General features: G+C 48.6%; 2 protein-coding genes across 2 annotated transcripts; one reads left to right on the top strand and one right to left on the bottom strand.

Moving 5' to 3' along the window:
- The first annotated feature begins 1,501 nt into the window (after positions 1 to 1,501).
- Positions 1,502 to 5,187, top strand: LOC125543164 (cyclic nucleotide-gated ion channel 4-like). Its single transcript, XM_048706417.1, has 5 exons — positions 1,502 to 2,370; positions 3,228 to 3,443; positions 3,613 to 3,941; positions 4,030 to 4,462; positions 4,543 to 5,187. The coding sequence occupies exons 1-5, from the start codon at positions 1,843 to 1,845 to the stop codon at positions 5,056 to 5,058; spliced, it is 2,022 nt and encodes a 673-aa protein (XP_048562374.1). The 5' UTR covers positions 1,502 to 1,842; the 3' UTR covers positions 5,059 to 5,187.
- An 8,956-nt stretch (positions 5,188 to 14,143) lies between these two features.
- On the bottom strand, positions 14,144 to 19,027 carry LOC125548100 (external alternative NAD(P)H-ubiquinone oxidoreductase B3, mitochondrial-like). The gene is made up of 10 exons (XM_048711782.1): positions 18,767 to 19,027; positions 17,438 to 17,699; positions 17,064 to 17,270; positions 16,421 to 16,671; positions 16,033 to 16,249; positions 15,853 to 15,957; positions 15,244 to 15,498; positions 15,009 to 15,130; positions 14,656 to 14,775; positions 14,144 to 14,554 (listed from the first exon to the last, which is right to left on the bottom strand). The coding sequence occupies exons 1-10, from the start codon at positions 18,859 to 18,861 to the stop codon at positions 14,467 to 14,469; spliced, it is 1,722 nt and encodes a 573-aa protein (XP_048567739.1). The 5' UTR covers positions 18,862 to 19,027; the 3' UTR covers positions 14,144 to 14,466.
- Between the last annotated feature and the right edge of the window lie 652 nt (positions 19,028 to 19,679).

Genomic DNA, 19,679 nt, shown 5'->3' with positions numbered 1-19,679 from the left:
ACGTGTGCAGAACTCGAAGGTGTCGTACGTTCGGTACTTGATCGGTCGAAACCAGAAAAAGTTCGACTACATCAACCGCGTTGTCAAACGCTTCCGCTTTCGGTCTACGAGGGTACGTAGACACACTCTCCCCCTCTTGTTGCTATGCATCTCCTAGATAGATCTTGCGTGATCGTAGAATTTTTTTTTAAATATTGCGTTCCCCAACACTATTTGGAACTGCCATAACCGTTCAACCTTCGAGTTTAAACATCCAAGCACCCCCTTTGATGTTATTTTTGCAACTTGTGTGAACCTGATCTCTTGGGCAGGACTTTTGAAGATCAAGGACAAGACTGCGCCTGAGCGAGGAGCAATGCTATTGAAGGACAACACGAAGAACATGATGAGGATCTGTGCGACGGCTCACGACGATGAAGAATGTGCAACTGTCGCTGGTGTCTGGTGCCGCTGGTTTCTTAGTTGACGATCACCTCTCTTAGTTTTTACATCTGGTTGTTGAGCTATACTCCTCTTGTACTTTGCTCCTGGGTGAGCTCTTGCTGGTTATGTCTTGCCTTTAAACTTGATAGGTTAGTTTTGGTATCACTGGGTTTTTATCCCATGGTAAATGTTTCAAATGCGAGCATCTTACAATGGGTTTTTTAGTGGTGCGATGAACTTACTTTCTCCCTTTTTCGTCTCCTGAACAATTTTGGATCGGCTTTGTATTTTCATTATGATTTAATGGAAAGGGGTCCCGTTTAAGAAAACCTATTACACCGGGGCATCTTTCATGTGCGCAGTATTGTACTTCCTCCGTTCTTAAATATAAGTCTTTTTAGAGATTTGAATATGAACTACATACGGAGTAAAATGAGTGAATCTACTCTCCCCGTCCTTGAAATATTGTACTTTCAACTTTGTTGGAGGGTCAAACTATCTTAAATTTTGACCGAGTTAGTGCAAAAATATATCAATATTTATGAAACCAAATAGGTATATGATGAAAATATATTTTATCATAATGTACTAATTTAATGGCATAAATATTGGTGTGTTATTGTATAAATACAGTCAAACATAAAAATGTTTGACTTCCCAACAACAAAGTTCGAAGTACACTCTTTTATGAACGGAGGGAGTACATTCTAAAATACGTCTCCATATTCAAATCTCTTAGAAGACTTATATTTAGAAACGGAAGGAGTATGAATTTGGGTATTATAGAGCCAAGGAGATTGCACATCCTTTGTTTGATTTGCTTACAAAGGGAGATAGTAGGTGCCTACTCACGGTAACACGCTGAAGAAACAGCCACCTGAAGGAGAGGCTGTGGTGATTAATTTGGTGGTAGCAAGCATGTTTTAACTGGCAAACCGTGGCTGGCAGCCGCACGTACAGGACCACCCTGACCCTGCCTGCCGCTCGACGGGCCAACGTACATGAAGACCAGCATGATTAATTGACACATGGAGGAGACCGCTGAATCGCTGCTGTGTGGCCACCTCGCTGGCCTCTGCACTGTCGCAGCACGCTACAATTTCGCGTTCGCGACCACCGCTTGCTCGCTCCGCTGCTGTACTCATCGTCTACGTTCTCCCGCCGTTCCCACAGCCACGGTACATGCCGACGCTAAATCGCAAGCAGACAAGCGCGCGCGTGCGTGCCCGGTGAGAGCAGCGTATACGTATCGTATCGGCGCCATAGCATAGCTCGTGCTATATATCCGCCCGTCTCGTCACGGGGCCTCCCGGGTGCTGTCGTCCTCTCCCCTCGATCAGCTCCATAGCCATCGGCTGTGCCACTGCCTGCGCACGGACGGAGTGGCGCCACGATCGTATTCGTATATATCGATCGATCATGCCGACCGACCTCTCGGCGTCGCGCTCCTCGACGTCCTCGCCATCTTCCTCCTCCGCCGCGTCCCCTCACGGCGGCGTGCATAGGCCGGGGGACGAGCGCGAGAAGGGGACGCCCCCGGGCCCGGGCGGCAAGCGCAGGCGGCGGCTGGCGGCGATCGGGCCGCGGGCGAGGTGGGCGCGGGAGTGGGACCGGGCGTACCTCCTGGCGTGCGCGGCGGGGCTCATGGTCGACCCGCTCTTCCTGTACGCCGTGTCCGTGAGCGGCCCGCTCATGTGCGTCTTCCTCGACGGCTGGTTCGCCGCCGCGGTCACCGCGCTCCGGTGCATGGTGGACGCCCTGCACGCCTGGAACCTGCTGCTGCGGCTCCGGACGGCGTGCGCGCCGGGGGAGGAGAAGGAGGAGGACGACGCCGACGCCGACGAGGAGGCGCAGCGCGTCGGCGGCGGCGCGGCGCCCGCTCGGCTGCCGAGGTCCAAGAAGGGGGGGCTCCTCCTGGACGTGTTCGTCATTCTTCCGGTGATGCAGGTGCGTCCATGCGTTCCGTCAGCTCAGCTCATTGTTTTAGCAACTGTTTGTTTGATTGGTACGACGAAGAAGCATCTTTCACATCCAAACAACACTGCAGTGGCCCATAGTGCCGGATTAGAACGATGGAACGAACGAACGCATGTCCAAAACATCCGGAGAATGAGGAATTTGGAGTCTTTGAGGCTGTAGGCCTGTAGCAATGACTTCCCTGGCATGTCGTCGTGTGATGCAGCAGCATTGCATTTCGCCACCGCATCCTGCTCCTGGCAAGGTCCCATCTCCGACCACGCACAGGCACAGCGATGGATGGACCGGTCTGCGAGCCGGGCCGGGCAGCGACGTGGTGCAGGACCTGCAGTTCCATGTCAAAAAAAAAATCTTTTTTACACGTGCAGTACTTTGTACTAGGAGTAGAATGTTGTAGTGCATATTCTCAAAAAAAAATGTCGTCGTGCATGGTGATGGTGTTCTAGTGTAATGCCAAGGCATGATGCGTACTTGTCGGATTAGCCACATTGGGGCCGTTGCCGAGCCGTCGGATTGCTACCATGTTTGAGCCAACGACGCATTCAATGCAGATTCAAAGTTGGTTGCGCAATGAATGGTCGCAGCCAAGGCCCCACCGATACGCGCGACTCTACCTGCGAGCTGTGCCTGCCCGATATTTTCCATCTTTCCTCAGCTTGCCTTCTTTGCTTATTATGCACAACATATAGTACTGCTTATCATTGTACGTAGTTTCTAAAATGAATCTGTCAGTGCAGTCCTGCTGGCTCAGATAATAAGTTATGTGAATGAATACGTGATGCAAGATGTATGTGTGTGTGCATGTATGGGCGTCGTGCGCGACGCAGGTGGTGATGTGGGTGGGCATACCGGCGATGATACGGGCCGGGTCGACGACGTCGGTGATGACGGTGCTCATGGTGGCGTTCCTCTTCGAGTACCTGCCCAAGATCTACCACTCGGTGCGCTTCCTCCGCCGGATGCAGAACGTCGCCGGATACATCTTCGGCACCATCTGGTGGGGCATCGCGCTCAACCTCATGGCCTACTTCGTCGCCGCCCACGTACGTCCCACCCTCACCGGTCCTTTCATCGTCTTCGTCGTACCTAGTACGTCGCGTGCGTGGTGACCGCTCTACCCTGTCACGCGCGCGCGCGCGCGCACATGGCCGTCTGGCTGGCACGCGAGCTTCATTGCTGAGGCAGCAGAGGACGCTTGGCCGTTTGTTGCAGGCGGTGGGCGCGTGCTGGTACTTGCTGGGGGCGCAGCGGGCGACCAAGTGCCTCAGGGAGCAGTACTGCGCCGGGCGCGTCGGCGGGTGCGCGGCCGGCGCGCTGGCGTGCGCCGAGCCGCTCTACTACGGCGGCGCCGGCAGGCTGGGGGGCGGCGCGGGCGCGGACAGGCTCGCCTGGGCCCGCAACGCCAGCGCCAGGGCGACGTGCCTCGACAGCGGCGACAACTACCAGTACGGCGCCTACAAGTGGACCGTCATGCTCGTGGCCAACCCCAGCCGGCTCGAGAAGATCCTCCTCCCCATCTTCTGGGGCCTCATGACGCTCAGGTGATCACAGCTTTGCAACAGGGAGATCGATCTTGTTAGTTGCTGACTCTTGTTTCTGATGTGTGGTCATCGATCTGTCGCCGATCAGCACGTTTGGGAATCTGGCGAGCACGACGGAGTGGTCGGAGATAGTGTTCAACATCATCACCATCACCGGCGGCCTGATCCTGGTCACCATGCTCATCGGGAACATCAAGGTGTTCCTGAACGCGACCACGTCCAAGAAGCAGGCGATGCACACGCGGCTGCGGAGCGTGGAGTGGTGGATGAAGCGCAAGAACCTGCCGCAGAGCTTCCGGCACCGGGTGCGGCAGCAGGAGCGGCAGCGGTGGGCGGCGACGCGCGGCGTGGACGAGTGCCGCATCGTGCGCGACCTCCCCGAGGGCCTCCGCCGGGACATCAAGTACCACCTCTGCCTCGACCTCGTCCGGCAGGTGCCGCTCTTCCACCACATGGACGACCTGGTGCTCGAGAACATCTGCGACCGGGTCAAGTCCCTCGTCTTCCCCAAGGGAGAAGTGGTACGTACAGAAATCTATCTCGATTCATCTTGAAAAACCAATGGCGCAAATCACAGTCTGTTTCTTTCACCACATGACAGATCGTGAGGGAAGGCGACCCGGTGCAGAGGATGCTGTTCATCGTGCGGGGGCACCTGCAGAGCAGCCAGGTGCTGCGGAACGGCGGGACGAGCTGCTGCATGCTGGGGCCGGGCAACTTCAGCGGGGACGAGCTGCTGTCGTGGTGCCTGCGGCGGCCGTTCCGGGAGCGGCTGCCGGCGGCGTCGTCGACGCTGGTGACGCTGGAGAGCACGGAGGCGTTCGGGCTGGAGGCGGCGGACGTCAAGTACGTGACGCAGCACTTCCGCTACACCTTCGCCAACGAGAAGGTGCGGCGGAGCGCGCGCTACTACTCGCACGGGTGGCGCACCTGGGCCGCCGTCGCCGTGCAGCTCGCGTGGCGCCGCTACAGGCACCGCAAGACGCTCACCTCGCTGTCATTCATCCGCCCACGGCGGCCGCTGTCCAGGTGCTCCTCGCTCGGGGAGGAGAAGCTGCGGCTCTACACCGCGCTGCTCACCTCGCCCAAGCCCAACCAGGACGACCTCCTGCTCTGAAGACTGGCAGACTTACTTGCTTTGTCAGAGCGTCGCGCAAATGCGAGAACCGACAATTTGGGCTGAAATCCAGCCGAGGGTTCAAAGGTAGAAAGGAAAATGGTGATGCTATTTCACACATTTGACAAATGTCACTTCTCCAGGGACTGGCTGGAACTGTTTCGCGAGCTTTCCAAAAACGCACGGAAATAAGAAAGAAAATAAATGCCACCCCCGTATTCCCTGAAGGACATTTTTTTTTTCATTTTTCAGGCTGATTGCTTAGGGCATGTACAATGGTGCTATTTTAAGAATGCCACGTAGGATAAATGATGAGGTGGAGGAGAGAGAACTCGTAAAAAAAAGTTTGTCTTCTCTTATTTAAGATAAGACAAGAGATGATCTCTTAGCACAATTTGTCTCACCATGTTTTAAGGAATTGCTAGTTATTGAAGATAAGGTTAAGATATAACCCATTGTAGACATACTTTTTTGTCATCTCTAAATTACATGCAAGATTTAAGATAAGACTATTTTATCAACCATTGTACAGTACAATGGTTGATAAAATAGTCTTATCTTAAATCTTGCATGTAATTTACAGATAACAAAAAAAAGACGTTTACAATGGGTCATATCTTAGCCTTATCTTCAATAACTAGCTATTCTTAAAAACGTGGTGAGACATATTGTACTAAGAGATCATTTCTTGTCTTCTCTTAAATAAGAGAAGACAACATTTTCTTACGAGTTCTCTTCTCCACCTTATCATTTATCCTACGTGGCATTCCTAAGATAGCATCATTGTACATGCCCTTAGATCATCTCTAGCAGACCCTGTATAATGCTCCGACCTGCAAAATAACCGCCAAAACACGGGTCCGTGCGAAAAATGTTGCCCAATCAGACCCCTCAAACGGGTCGGACCGGTAAAAAATTTACGGGGCGCGGCATAATTCCCACCCAACCCGCGAAAACGCGGGCCCCCCCTCGCCCCGTCGGTGCCATGTATATAGCGGTAGCGGTTGGCGCCGCGGGGGGGGGGGGGAGGGGAGACATTTCTGCTCGCACTTTTCCCCACCCACCGCCGCCCCACGCTTTTCCCCACCACGCGGCCGGGCCGCCGCCTACTAGCCGGCGGGATCACGCAGGAGGTCTACCACACGCCCGAGATTGTTCTCCGCCACTTCCTCCTGCCTCGGCGGGCCGGAAAGTTGCAGATTAGCGGTTGTTTGTCGCGGCGGCCGAATTTCGCATTTCCGGCCACCGGTGACTGCGCCAAGCCATGGATTGGTCGAGGAGCACCCCGACCAGCCCCAGCAAAGCCCCAACGCCGCATGCATGTATTGGTTCCTCCTCTAGCCGCCGTCGACGGTTTGCCGGCAAGGACTCGGCCGTCCGTTGCCCGGGCTAGGCGCTCGCGCAGCGGCTCGCCGATACCGCTCATACAGTGCGACGACTGCAAGCAGACAGTGCTGCGGCTAACATCTAGCACGCCGAAACACTCTGGATGGGTATTCTTCAAATGCAAAAACGATGGGGTATGTTCTTGTTTCATTCGGCTTTGTCACCCTATTCGGTTCAATTTTGATAGCTTATTGAGATGGTCATGTTTGTACAAAGGTGGATGCTCATTTTGGTATTGGGAAGAAGATTACATTGATTTATTGATAGAAAGAAAATTAATAGATGTCTGTGCACTCATTGGTAGAATTAGGGCTAATGATGCGGCTGCATGTGCAATTAGAGAAGAAACTTGGGGAAGCAACGTCTATTTCTTTAGAATCAAAGAAGAAGAACGAAGAATGCAAGATTAAGAATCCGTAGATCAACAATGAAGGCATGGAGAAGATATTGGTCCAACTAGTGGGAGCAGTTATGGAAGTTGGATATCTTCTAAAATGCCTAATTGTGGTTCTTATTTTCTTTGGTCTTGCTATTCTAGCAAAGAATTGGTGAATTACTATGTATCCAATGTCGTTCAAGCAAAGAAATGTGTTTTCAAATATCCCTTTTTACGGGTCCGCTTTGCGGGGTCTGCTCGGCCACCCCCCCCCCCCCCCCCCCCCCCCCGCCGGCCGAATATCCTTTTTTACGGGTCCGTTTTGCAGGGTTTGCTCGACCGCCACCCGCGCTGGCCCACAAATCTGTTTTTTCATGAATTGTAAATGCATTTTGCGGGTCAACATTATACGGGTCTGCTAGATGCTAGAGATGCTCTTATATTCAGCAAAGAGTCCCCAAGTTTTTTTTGTTGTTGAAAGAAATGGGTTTCCCTGCTGCGCCAACTTTTATTAAGAAGAGGCAAACAACAGAAAAAACATGGTTATACAGCGCTCGATCACAACCAAAATAGCTGCAACGAAAATTATTGCAACCATAAAGTCGACTATGATCAGCACAGGGGCTACAAGAACATAAACAGATTGAGAATAGGATTAGCTAGCTAGCACAGAGCTTCCCATCTGAAAACTGACTTGTAGATCACCCCGCACAAGGTTCACCTCCAGCCAATCCTAAGGAGTTCTCATCAGTGATGATCGAGGAGCCGTAAAAGCATCTCCAGCCGTTGTGTTTCCCAGAAGATATTTTTTCGGTCTTCTGGAGAGGCCCCGGCGAAAATTTTACAATGGGAACGAAGATTTTTCTAGCCATCCCCTCACCCTAGCACTTCTGTCTCTTCTTCCTCTGTGCGCCGCCTCATCTTCCTCACTCCACCGCACCGCCACCACCACGCCGGCCTGCTCGCCACGGCCTTTGCCATGTCGTCCCCGCCGGCCTGCTCGTTGCGTCCGCCGCCCCTGCAGCTCGCCGCGCCCGCACGCCCCTGCAGCTCGTCCCACGCGCGCCCGCTTGTCCCGCCGCACCGGCCTGCTCGCCCTCCGCCGCCAAACTGCCTTCGAGGCCTCCTGCGAGACCGCCTGGCCTCCACCGCGGTCGAGCCGCCGTCCCATCTTGCCCTGCTCCATCCACGACCGCATCCCCGAGTCCCAGCTCGCGTTGACTCGAACAGCGGCCGAGGCCTCTTCTGCGTTGAGCTACTTCGCCTCGAGCGCCCGCGCCGTCGACGCCGGTTTGCCTCGCGCTTCGCGGACCTCGCGCCGCCCTGGCTCGGTTCGCCGCCGCCCCGTCCGAGCTGGCCGTGACCTGCGCCTCCGCACCTCTGCTCGCTGCCCATGGCAGGCCTCGCCGCCCGCGCCCGCCCACAACGTCGCCGGAGGAGACGACGAGGAGGTCGAGGGCGTCCGCCGCCTCCCCGCACCGTCCACTGTGGCCCCGCGCCCCTGGCCTGCACCCCGCACCTCTCGCCCGCTGCCCGCCCTGCTCCGTTCCTGGGTGGAGAGAAGGAGAAGAGAAGAGAGAGTCACGTGGGTGGACCCCGGATGAAAAGTGGGGAGAGAGGGAATGGGAGGCTGGCGGCGGGCCCAACCGCATGCAAAACACTCTCTCTCCTCCCCCAGCCGCCCCCCGGGATCCTGAGTTTGGGGTGAGAGCACCGGCCAGGTTTTTCGCCAAATCCGGAGATAATTGACGTCCTGGGAGCGTGAGTGGACTTTTTCAACCGCCGGCACTGAAAAAGTGCTCCTGGGGGGCCTAGTGGAGATGCTCTAAGCATCTGAGAAGCAGAGCAGCTTGAGCTCACCATGCCTAGAATGCATTTCAAACTTCTTCAAGTGCAACCCTTACACACAAATTCATTTTGAAGCAACATAAGCTCCACAAAGGTAGCATGTACAATCAAACTAATAGCAACAACTTTATTATTCTTCCAATTGATAGCTAAATCACCAAATGAGCAAGGAAGAGGGATATCAACCACTTCAGAAATTATTTGACAAGTGTTAACAACCACGGTGCAATCAGAGAAAAGATGTTTTAACATTTTCCTCCTCATTACAAAACAAGCACAAATTGTGTCTACCACATGGCGCCTTTTAGCAAGATTATCTCGTGTGAGGTTCCTCCACCGTAGGAGGCACCAGCACCTGCGTCCCCGGCCAATGCCCAGTGGACTGGGGGGGGGGGGGGGGGGGGGGGGGGCTGCCGCTGGCCGACGGTGAGCCAGCACCGAGCTCACACGACGCCATGTCCGTGGACACCGATGACGATCTGCGCATCAATGCAACGGTATCACGATCACCATCATCGAGCACCGTACCTGCGAAGGGAGCACGAGCACCACCCGCGAGCACATCCCGGGCTAATCCTGACCTCTCCTACCCGAAGCACTAGCTCTGATCCGCCCGGGGCCCGGTTCTAGCGCCCGAGTGTGAACCCTAGATCCATGCCATCCTCGTTGCACGTGCGGGCATGCGGCCGGCACCATCGACACCCGCCAAGCTCCGTGCACCGTTGGCGCATCTCCAGGAGCAGGAGGCCGCCACCGCCACTCCTGCGCCACCAATCGGCTCACGGACGTCAGATCCCCAACGCCGAGACCCCATAAGGCCCGTGCCACCACTGGTCATTGGCCACCAGAGCTCGCTGCCGCTAGCAGCACAGAGAAGCGCCCGAGTGCAGGGGACACCCGAACCAGCACCTCCACCAGCGCGGTCGACGGTCCCAAGCCAGATCCCACCGCCGCCACGACAGAGGGAACCACCACACGCCCTGAGCCACCGCCGCCAGCCCGTGTCGCCATGTCCCATGGCCGCGCCGCCAGAGGGCGATGCCACGCGTCGCCACCCTCCGGCAAGGGGAGAGGGTGCCCCACTGCCGCTGCCCAGGTTGGCAGTACAAAGGGAGAGATACTTGATTCGCTGTTGTTTCACCACTCTGAAGCTTCGAAAGTCAAATTCTTCTCCTAGTTGGCGGTACAAAACAGGATTTGGAGGGATGATAGGTTGGAGAAAAGGCAGTTGGGTAAATTGTAGCATTTGCACCCTTTGCAAGCGGATAACGAAACTTTCTCCCACGTGTTCACAAATGCTTGTACACGATGCGGGTTTGGCGGATGGTTAATGAGTGGTTGGAACTAGGAGCGCTTTAGATAAATAGATGGGCGACGGAGCGCAACACAAAGAGTTGATGGACTAATATGTCAAAGCCAGATACCACAAATCAGAAGGCCATGGCTTCCCTCACTATGGTTGTCAGTTGGGTTATTTGAAACGATAAATGCTAGAGTGTTCAGAAAGAAAATCCAGGCCTCCCCTCCTCCCCTCTACATCCTAAAGCTGATCCAGGACGAGGCCAGACTTTGGATCACCGTTGGGGCTAGGCATTTGAGCATCATCATTGCCGCGAGAGTAATCCTTCTATATTGCTGTTGGTGTTGTTTCTTCTCTGACGGGCTGTGGCAAACGCTCCAGCTCGGCTCGCACAAGTTTAAGTTCGCGCCAAATTAAGCATAGCTACCTCGCACTGCACGAGCGCGTGAGCGTGCTCCGCTGCCAAAAGGCGTGCAAACCAAAGCTTGATCAGTAGCACAGGCCGTCGATGAGACCAACGTATCTTCAAAACCTGCTCCCGATTCCACCTACATATAAACGGGCAGAACAGAGCGATCACCTGCAAACTTGTTCTTGCTCAAACAAGCCATGGCGCCAGTTGTGGATTACAGCCAGCGTGAGACGGAGATCAAAGCCTTCGACGAGAGCAAAGCCGGCGTCAAAGGGCTCGTCGACGCCGGCGTCACCAAGCTTCCCACCATGTTCATACACCCTCCGGAGAACCTCCTCAACTCTTCACTCCCCGTAGACGACGAGCGTCTTCACAAGGTTCGCGGCCTTCGATTCCCTGTGATTGATCTCAGCGGGTTTGATTGCCCAGAGAGTCGGAAGGAGATCGTGGAGGAGATAAAGAAAGCGGCCGAGTCATGGGGATTCTTTCAGCTGGTCGATCACGGGATTCCTCTCGGCGTCATCGAGGGAGTCCAGAGAGGTGTCCGAGCTTTCCATGAGCTTCCTCAGGAGGAGAAGGCAAAGTGGTACTCGCGTGACTTTGCTCAGAAGGTTAACTTCTTCAGCTTTCATGGAGATTTCAAGGTGACGACCCCGGCCGACTGGAGAGATACCTTGTCTTGCAAGGTTCTTGAAGACCCTGCAAGCTTTGAAGCAATACCACAAATCTGCAGGTGATCCATTATAACTAAGTTCACACACACACACAAAAAAAATAACTTTTATGTAGAGGCCGGGGGTCGTCCTCCTTTTCTAAAAAAAATAACTTTTAAATTAGCATTCCCATGTTAGAAAAATAAAAAAAATAGCTTGTGAAAGTGAACCCCATTTATTTTTGGTAGAACATAATTAGAAGTCATTAATAAACTTGGTTAGCTAGCTGATTCATTCTGAGTTCAGGGTTTTCTTTTAGAATAACCTGTCTTTTTTTATACTCATAGAATAACTAGTCTTTGATATATGCAGATGTACATACAACTAACAAAAATTTACTATAATATTAATAAATATGAAAGATTAGCGCACTTGGTTAACCATATCATCCTTTGTGTAAGAGGTCAGATTCTTTTTATTTCTCATTAGCCTAAATAATATTGTTGTTTTTCTGGATCCGCCATTATCAAAACCTATATTTTTGGTTAATTTATGATTTTATGCTCTATTCATAAATAAAATATTAATATTTAAAGATTTTTTAATCTACTTTTTAGTAAAGTTAAAGACGGCTCACACGAATTGTGCATAAGACCGGTCATGATGATTCTGGTGTATGAGTAGAGTTTGGGCCTCTTCGACTTATGACACTTTTAACTTCATATATGATTCTAGTTGGTCTTCCTGTTGGGGATGATTCTTTGACTTCTATTTTCTATGAGGATGTAAATGACTTTAAATTTGGTTACTTTAGTATTAATATATCACTCCAATCTAGAAAACCAAATGTAATTTTCTTTCTAATATAATAGAGATCAATCTTTAATTTATAACTAAAGTGAAGGGTGTTTTTGTTTATAATAAAGATAAAACGATCTTTTTTATAACATTGTGAAAGTGTACAGAGAAGAAGTGAGGAGGTACATGGAAGGCATCGATGGAGTTATGAGGAAGTTGTCTGAGTTATTATCAGAAGCTTTAGGTCTTGGAAGTGATTATCTAGCGACCACAAGATGCTTCAACTCAAGGTCAATGGCGTGTCACTATTTCCCGATATGTCCAGAGCCACATTTGACCATGGGTGGGACCAAGCATACCGACCTTGGGTTTCTGACCTTGCTCCTCCAAGACAGTGTCGGCGGCCTTCAAGTTCTTCATCAAGATGTTTGGATCGATGTTCCTCCAGTCAAGGGTGCATTGCTGGCAAATATGGGTGACATGATGCAGGTATCGTCACACTTTCACCTAACCAAATTGATATACATCAGTTATATATTTATACATTCATTCATATGAAAAACATATTTAAATGTTTATTTACTTCCGATCATAAGTCAATTATCTTATCTTCTACTCCCTCCGTTAGGAATATTTTTTACTTACAATATTCTACTATAAATTTTATTTTCAAATAATTATTTTTTATTGTTAGTATACAATTGTATCCCAATTTAATCTAATATATAAATTATGTATTTTTTAGTACCTCTTTTTTGTGAATGGGTGTTGATATAAGATTGAATACAATATATTTTCAAATCTTTCATTATCTCAAGTTCTAGTCTTTAATTTTAAAATTATATCAAAATAGTGCATAAACTCTGAACTATTAGTAAATAGGGAAAAAACTATATGAAATGACGTTACCAATTGATATTGGACCAATCACATGCATATTTTTATTCTTGTTGTTAATGTCACGTTTTCCAAAATTGATTTTTATTTGTTATTAAAGATTTATGGACGGTTTTGAAACAAGTTCAAAATTTAAGAAAAAGGTAATTTTATAAAGAATAGTTTTATTTTTTAATAATTTCAAAATGAATTAGCCATAAACATTTTTAATAAATTAATCACCAACGCTCATTGATCACTATGATGGATTTGTTTGAAATCAAATTTCTTATTTCTTCTTTTCACAATTGTGTAGATTATTACAAACGGGGGGTTCAAGAGCGTGGAGCACCGGGTTCTGCTCAAACCAACCGTACAACCACGTATCTCAATCGCATGCTTTTTGAGCACTGATGATCTTGATAGACCATATGGACCAATAAAGGAGCTTTTATCAGAAGATAATAGAACCATTTTTGACCGAGTCATATTCCGCGAGTACATGAAGAAGTATAAGTTATAAAACATCAATGGTGGTGAACTCCGTATATTCCATCCCATCAAAAAAAAAGCTCCATATATTCCATCATCCTTCGAAAAATACGGAGTAGATGTTATTATTATAGGCGGCCATGTTATGAGTTATAGGCGGCCATGGTTACCAGAATCATTCCGTTGTATGATTTGTTGAATTTTTTTTTTCAATTTGAGCGCTTGTTGTATGTTATCATCATTAACATGCGGGTCACGTGGTGCAGGCTCAGAAGTGTTGAGAATTAATTGTATTAATTAATTAAGATTTTAATCCCTGCCTAATCACCAACAGTTGCTTTTGGCAAATGTCGCGACTTGTTACCGAACGGATGCCTATTCGTTATCAATAATGTGATCGCTGTTCGTTACTTTTGTCTCTATAATCACGTTATCAATAAGGCGTGGGCAACTACGCGATGGCACAGCCGGCTGCGCAGCAACGGCGGCTGTACGCGACCTTTCCAAGAGAGCAAGGAGGCCACCCGAGAAGAGTCGCCTCTCCATCGGCACTGAACACGAGTCCACGGTCCGCGAAAAAGACGACCGCATGCATTCATTGGTACAGGAGGTTGATCAGTGGAATGCTAATTAGTGCCTGTTCGGATCAACTCCACTCCACAACTCAGCTCTGGGTCCACAGAGGACTGACCATTGTTAAACCAGCTTGGATGTGTCGTGGGAGGTCAGTACGGAGTGCGGTTTGTTCTCAAACAAGTTGTCAACGCCCGATTAGTCATGGGGATCCACAACCTAGGAGCGGGGATTTGACGTTGTCGTAATCAACCGATGATTGATTATGCTCTGCGAGAATCACATTAATAAAATCAGGCACAAGAACCAGGGCGATTGCTCCCTATTCAGCGGCCGTGCCCAAAGTTTCATTTGAAAAGACAAATGAATCGTTCTAACAAAGAGGAATCTAGACTGTATTCTCATGAAAGAAGGGCAAATATTCGTAATGAATGAGATGGACACAAGTCGTCCTCTGATCATCTCTACTAGGGACACCTGAACGATGCAGGTGTATTAAGACAAGACATAAAAAGGATATAAACCGTATCTGGCAAGAACAAAATTTGCGAACAAAACCTTGCTAAGCTATTAACGAACTGAGCTCTCAAAATTGTGGAACGAAACGAATGATGCGGTATGATGAAGGCAGCATCAGAGTCTAGCAGATCCTCAGATGGCAAAAGAAGACGAACTACCCAATCTGTAGTTCAGTTTATAGGCTGCTGGAGTCCCTTCCAAAGAGGAAACGCCTTCCCCAATCAGTCACAACTAGCATCCGTGTGCGCCAGCTGAATTGCTTGCTGTATTTGGTAAAGAGTAAATAAATAACCATTAGAACCAGCATCCAATCAGTGCTTGAAGTGGAGAAGGAACAAAGCATACTGGATAGCGAGAGACTTACCTTGCATAGACAGAATACCACAGCCATTGAGTGCTGTGGCCTACATGTACCCAATCACCAGGCAGCTGTGCAGCAGTCTGCTCTCCACCCAGCGGAGCAAACTGGCCGAGATGCCTGTACCTGTACATGTGCAATTTGGGATGATCAATTATAGCTATGACAATGAAATTCTTCTATTTCTACAACAAATCAGCACCTCTTTGATTTGGAACGATGAGTGACATAGCTAAACTGCCAAACATATGTCTACAGACCTTTACTGGCACTCGATGATAATAAAAATCAGATTTACATTTTATTGACCTTGCACAGCAAAAATGCAAGGTTTACTTTTAACCAGTCCAATTTATTACCTGAAAGGTTTGAACCGATGACGCCCTGCGCCCCTAATCCTCAGAGGGCCTTCAGGATTTTCTTCACAAGTATTCATCCTATTGAAGCAATCTGCCAGATAAGCTCCCTCTTGTGCAGCAACCTGATGCATGGAATAATCATTATTACATGCTTAGCATATCATCAACGCTGAAGTTGATTTGCCACTCTGCATAGTAGGCAATGTTGAGTTCCTAAGACATACACAGCAATTACCTGAGCTGTTGCTGGGAGCATCTTGACTTGCGAGTCCACTTGAGCAAGGGCTTTCTTGAATTCTTCAATGTTCAGTTCTTCTGTCTCCTTGTCTTTCAGTAGGTCATGGAAGCCCTTCATTTGGTTGGTTTTAAGATACAACTCCACCTGTGGGTACCTTTGATAGATGTCGCCAAGAACATTTTTTATGTTCTTTACAGACAGAGTGCCAGAATTATCCTTGTCTGCTACCCGGAAGATTGAATCAACATCTTCCTGTAATGAATAATAATCAAACACAGATGTCAGAAACCACTGAAATGCCGGAAAATCATCAAGTATAAACATGTATACTAGTTGGCATAGCATGGTTTTTTTTTTGCTAAAACAAATGTAGAGCATTCTTCTATAGGGGGACAGAAGAATGGTTATCATCTAAGAAGCTAAACTTTTCCACCTCAAGAGAGAAAGAAAGGATACTCATGTCGATTAAAGCATCATACCAACAGAAAATATTCCCTAAAACTTGAAAGTGTTACTCCTATATAAAACTTCCAAGTCCAACTCAAATGTTGAAATATCTGACATGGTAAACTAAAATGATACTTCAAAATTGATCAATGCGCGTACCATCACTTTTCTTTGACTTATAGTTGCACAGTCACCAAGTGCATATACATTGTCACATCCAAGAACCCTAAGCCACTCATCAGTTGCTAGCACACGCCTGTTTGCCTACAAAAAATGTATTGAACATCTTAAATGTGAATAGTGAAATATGATTTGTTATGGATGCAGACCGGGATATACCTGACCAACTTGCTTCATGAAATCCATAATTATGGGACGGGTTCCGATTCCAGTGGACCAAACAGCCAGGCCGTAAGGAACAGCAATCTCTCCAGTTAAAGGATTACTCATGGTTATCGTCTTATCAGACACCTTCACGACCTTAAAATTTGTCTTCAAATCTATGCCTGTCCTCTTGAACTTATCCTCGGCAAAATTGGTGATTCTTTTGTCAAACCTGCATGAAACATGAAAAAAAAATTATCACCAGATCTAAGGTATCTGTAATATATGTGCTAGTGCTGCCAGGAAATTCCTACTCAGTTGAATATAAAAGAAATGACAAATTCAAAAGTGAATATTTTACAAATGCCACAAAAAAGTGCTGAAGATGTCTCAAGGGTCTTACATCGTAAGGATATGCTCTCCAGCTTCAATTACTGAAATATTCACATACTTCTTTACATCAGGATACAACTTTGCCAAGTCCTCATTGACAAAGTCATGCAACTCTGCAGCAAATTCTACCCCTGTTGGGCCACCACCAATAACAACAAAATGAACGTTCTTCTTCCGCTCTTCATCAGTAAGATTAGGAAGTGCAGCTCTTTCAAAACATTTCATGACACTCTTCCTAATCTTTTGAGCATCTTCTACTTCCTACACAATAACAGATATATCAAATTACGACAAATTGTACAAAATGTATATATAGCTGCTTTGCAATAGAATGTAACCTATAAAACACTTGCGCTCAAGGGCACGCACTCACAAGTAATGCACAGCAGCACACAACACATAGTTATCATGATGAAAGGACACAGCAAATAGATGCAAGCTGCTATCCTACTAAAGGGGATAAGCGCATAGTTTGTCAGTACAATTGGGAAAAAATTGTCAATTGGAGTGTATTGCATTAACTTGATGAATAAAGGTATGTTAAACAGAGCAGCACGCACAGTTATTTGATCAAGGTTTAGTATGGGATAAATCAAAAAATGGAAGTACAATTTGTATCTATCTAATGACGGATAACACAGGTAGGTACTGACCTTCAGGAAATGGCAATTTTCAGCAACTCCTGGGGTGTTGAAAGTATTTGGTTTCGCTCCAACAGTTACAACAAGGTAGTCATAATCCACAACAAACTCCCCATTGGCGTCAGCATTGGTTCCATCACCTGATTTGCAGTGGATCTTCTTGCTTTTTGGATCAATCTTGTAGCACTCTGCTTCCCAGAATCTGAATGCACCACCTCTCTGCAAAATACACAAGTTTACCGTGCCAACACTTCAGATATATCAATGGTATTGGTCAAACTAGTACAATTTTACTTGCCTATAAGGTACAACATACTAGGAAGATACAAAATGATGCAGAATAGAAAAGTAAGACCCACATATGTACTATACTATCAAAACAGTACCTTTCTCACAATATTGCGAATTGGCTCCACAATACTGCGTGCTTCAACCGTGCCACATGTCACACTCGGCAACAGAGGAGTGAACATAAAATAGTTGCGAGGTGATACCACATGGACATCATACAAAGAAGTGTCGATATTTCTCAAGAAACTTGCACCTGCCCAACCAGTTCCAAGTATAACCACTTTTTTCTTGCCCCCCGTTCCATCACTGATTTGAAGAACACGGTTATCCTGGCAAGCATAGCTTAAAGTGCCAGCTCTGCAATGAGGTTGAAGAAATAAAGTGTCAAGGGTTCTGATATAAAATAATGTTCATAAACAAATAAATGCCACTTCAAACATTTATGTGGCTTATAAGCTAAAGATTTAGTCCATTTACCAATTAGTAACTTATATAACTATAAACGAAGTAACTTACTATGGTAAAAATATCCCTTATTTTAGTAATAGGTTCCAATGGTGACACTGGTTTGCAGGTAAAAATGGACAGATTATCTTACGAACTAGATTGTGCAACACAGCACTACAACATCAAATTGGTTTAAAACCTTACTTTATTTTTACTGTGGTATAAATAGACTAACCATACTATTCTGCTACCTTACTGTATCCACATGGGCAACAGTATTTAGGATTGTATAGTTGTAGCTAATACCCAACTCCACTTGTTACGAACAAATGTAAAGACATGATCGCCTTATATACTATGCAAGGCATATTGTCTGTGTTGGCCTCCGTATCTTCAGCACTAAATAAATAATGTGATGTACTAGTAGGTTTCTACTTCAAAATCACAGAATTTCCGAATGCCAAGAACGACCTAATGAAGCCAGCTTGAAATTTCAGGCCGGAGACGGAAATGGAAGGATCTTGCAAGTTACAACATAATTAATCCCTCACGCCCACGAACACAACGCACGCGGCAGACAATTAGATCCATTTACTTTACTGGCTCTACAATGTATAGATGGATCTACAAGTAATATTATCAACTCACAAGGGCAAAAGCGAAACATCTATGGTGCAGTAATGGAGTTGCTGGTCATCACCGGAGCAATTCGTCAATTAAACAAATCAATCAGCCCGCTTAAATCCGCGGTTCGGATCCTTTCCGCGGAACTACAGATTAAGAAAATCTCAGCAAGCACCAAAAGGTGGCAAATTTTGCCGAACCAGCAAAGGGCAGGCCGCACAGCTAGCGCGCACAATGCACGGCGTCGCACGTACGGATCGATCGAACAAGTGAACACGAGCAACGGATCAAAACATGAGGAGGCGGCGGGAAAGGGAGAGGAGAGGGGAGAGGAGGGGAGACGGCGCACGCACCCTACGGTGAGGACGACGAGCCTCTTCTGCCAGCGCGGCGTCCGGCGCACGGCCTCGAGGGCGCGGCGCACCAGCGAAGCTCCCCCCGTCGACATTGGCGCTGCGTCGATCTGCGTATGAGCGGGGCGGCGGTGGGGCGGGGTGGGTTACCAAGGCGAGGAGGAGGGGAGCGGGGTTCGCTCGCTTCCGAACACGCGGCGGCGGACGAGGGAGACGAGACGGGACGTGCCCCCTAGCTTGCCTAATTATAGCAGCGGAGCCGAGTAACCAACCGATGGTTCGTGCCCGGCGATTTTGCGCCCCGGCCCTCCGCGCAGGTAATGAATCGCGCCTCGCACGGTCAGCGGCGAATGACGCGGGGTGGGCCTCAGGGGCACGGTTTGAAATACTGGATATCGCGGGGGCGGATCTGCGAGAGGGCCGCGGTACAGCTCGCGCCGCGCTTGCTTTCCTTTCCGCTCGGTCGCGGTTGGCACGTTCGCACGCCGCGTTGGCCTGCGATCGGACGGCGCGGCGGTGTCGAAGCGCGTACGTGGACGGCCCGATGCTCGCGAGACCCGCGTCGGGCGGGGAGGTTTTGGCTTGGGACACAAGAAAGAAAGAGGTAAAGAGGGCAGGGAGGGTACAGGCGAGCAGCGGGGAGATATTTTCGGCGAGGGTTCAGACGGGCGGAGGGGAAGGGGGCGTAGCTTGCGGCGGCCCAGCTGTACAGCAGCGCCTAGGGTTATTATTTTTCTTCTCTGCTGCCTTGGCTTTGGGTCTTGGGAAAATCTCATGTTTCGCTTTTAAGGCAACATTCCTTTGCGCAATATTCTTTTACCTTAAATATAATCGCAAAAAATATTACTAGTAGGGTATAACTTCTCTTCGTATAAAAACTGAAATTTAGTATGAGATCTTCCTATATATTGGG

The sequence above is a fragment of the Triticum urartu genome, chromosome 3, assembly GCF_003073215.2.
Source record: "Triticum urartu cultivar G1812 chromosome 3, Tu2.1, whole genome shotgun sequence".
Classification (NCBI taxonomy): domain Eukaryota; kingdom Viridiplantae; phylum Streptophyta; class Magnoliopsida; order Poales; family Poaceae; genus Triticum; species Triticum urartu.
This window is presented reverse-complemented; position numbering and strand designations above follow the sequence as displayed.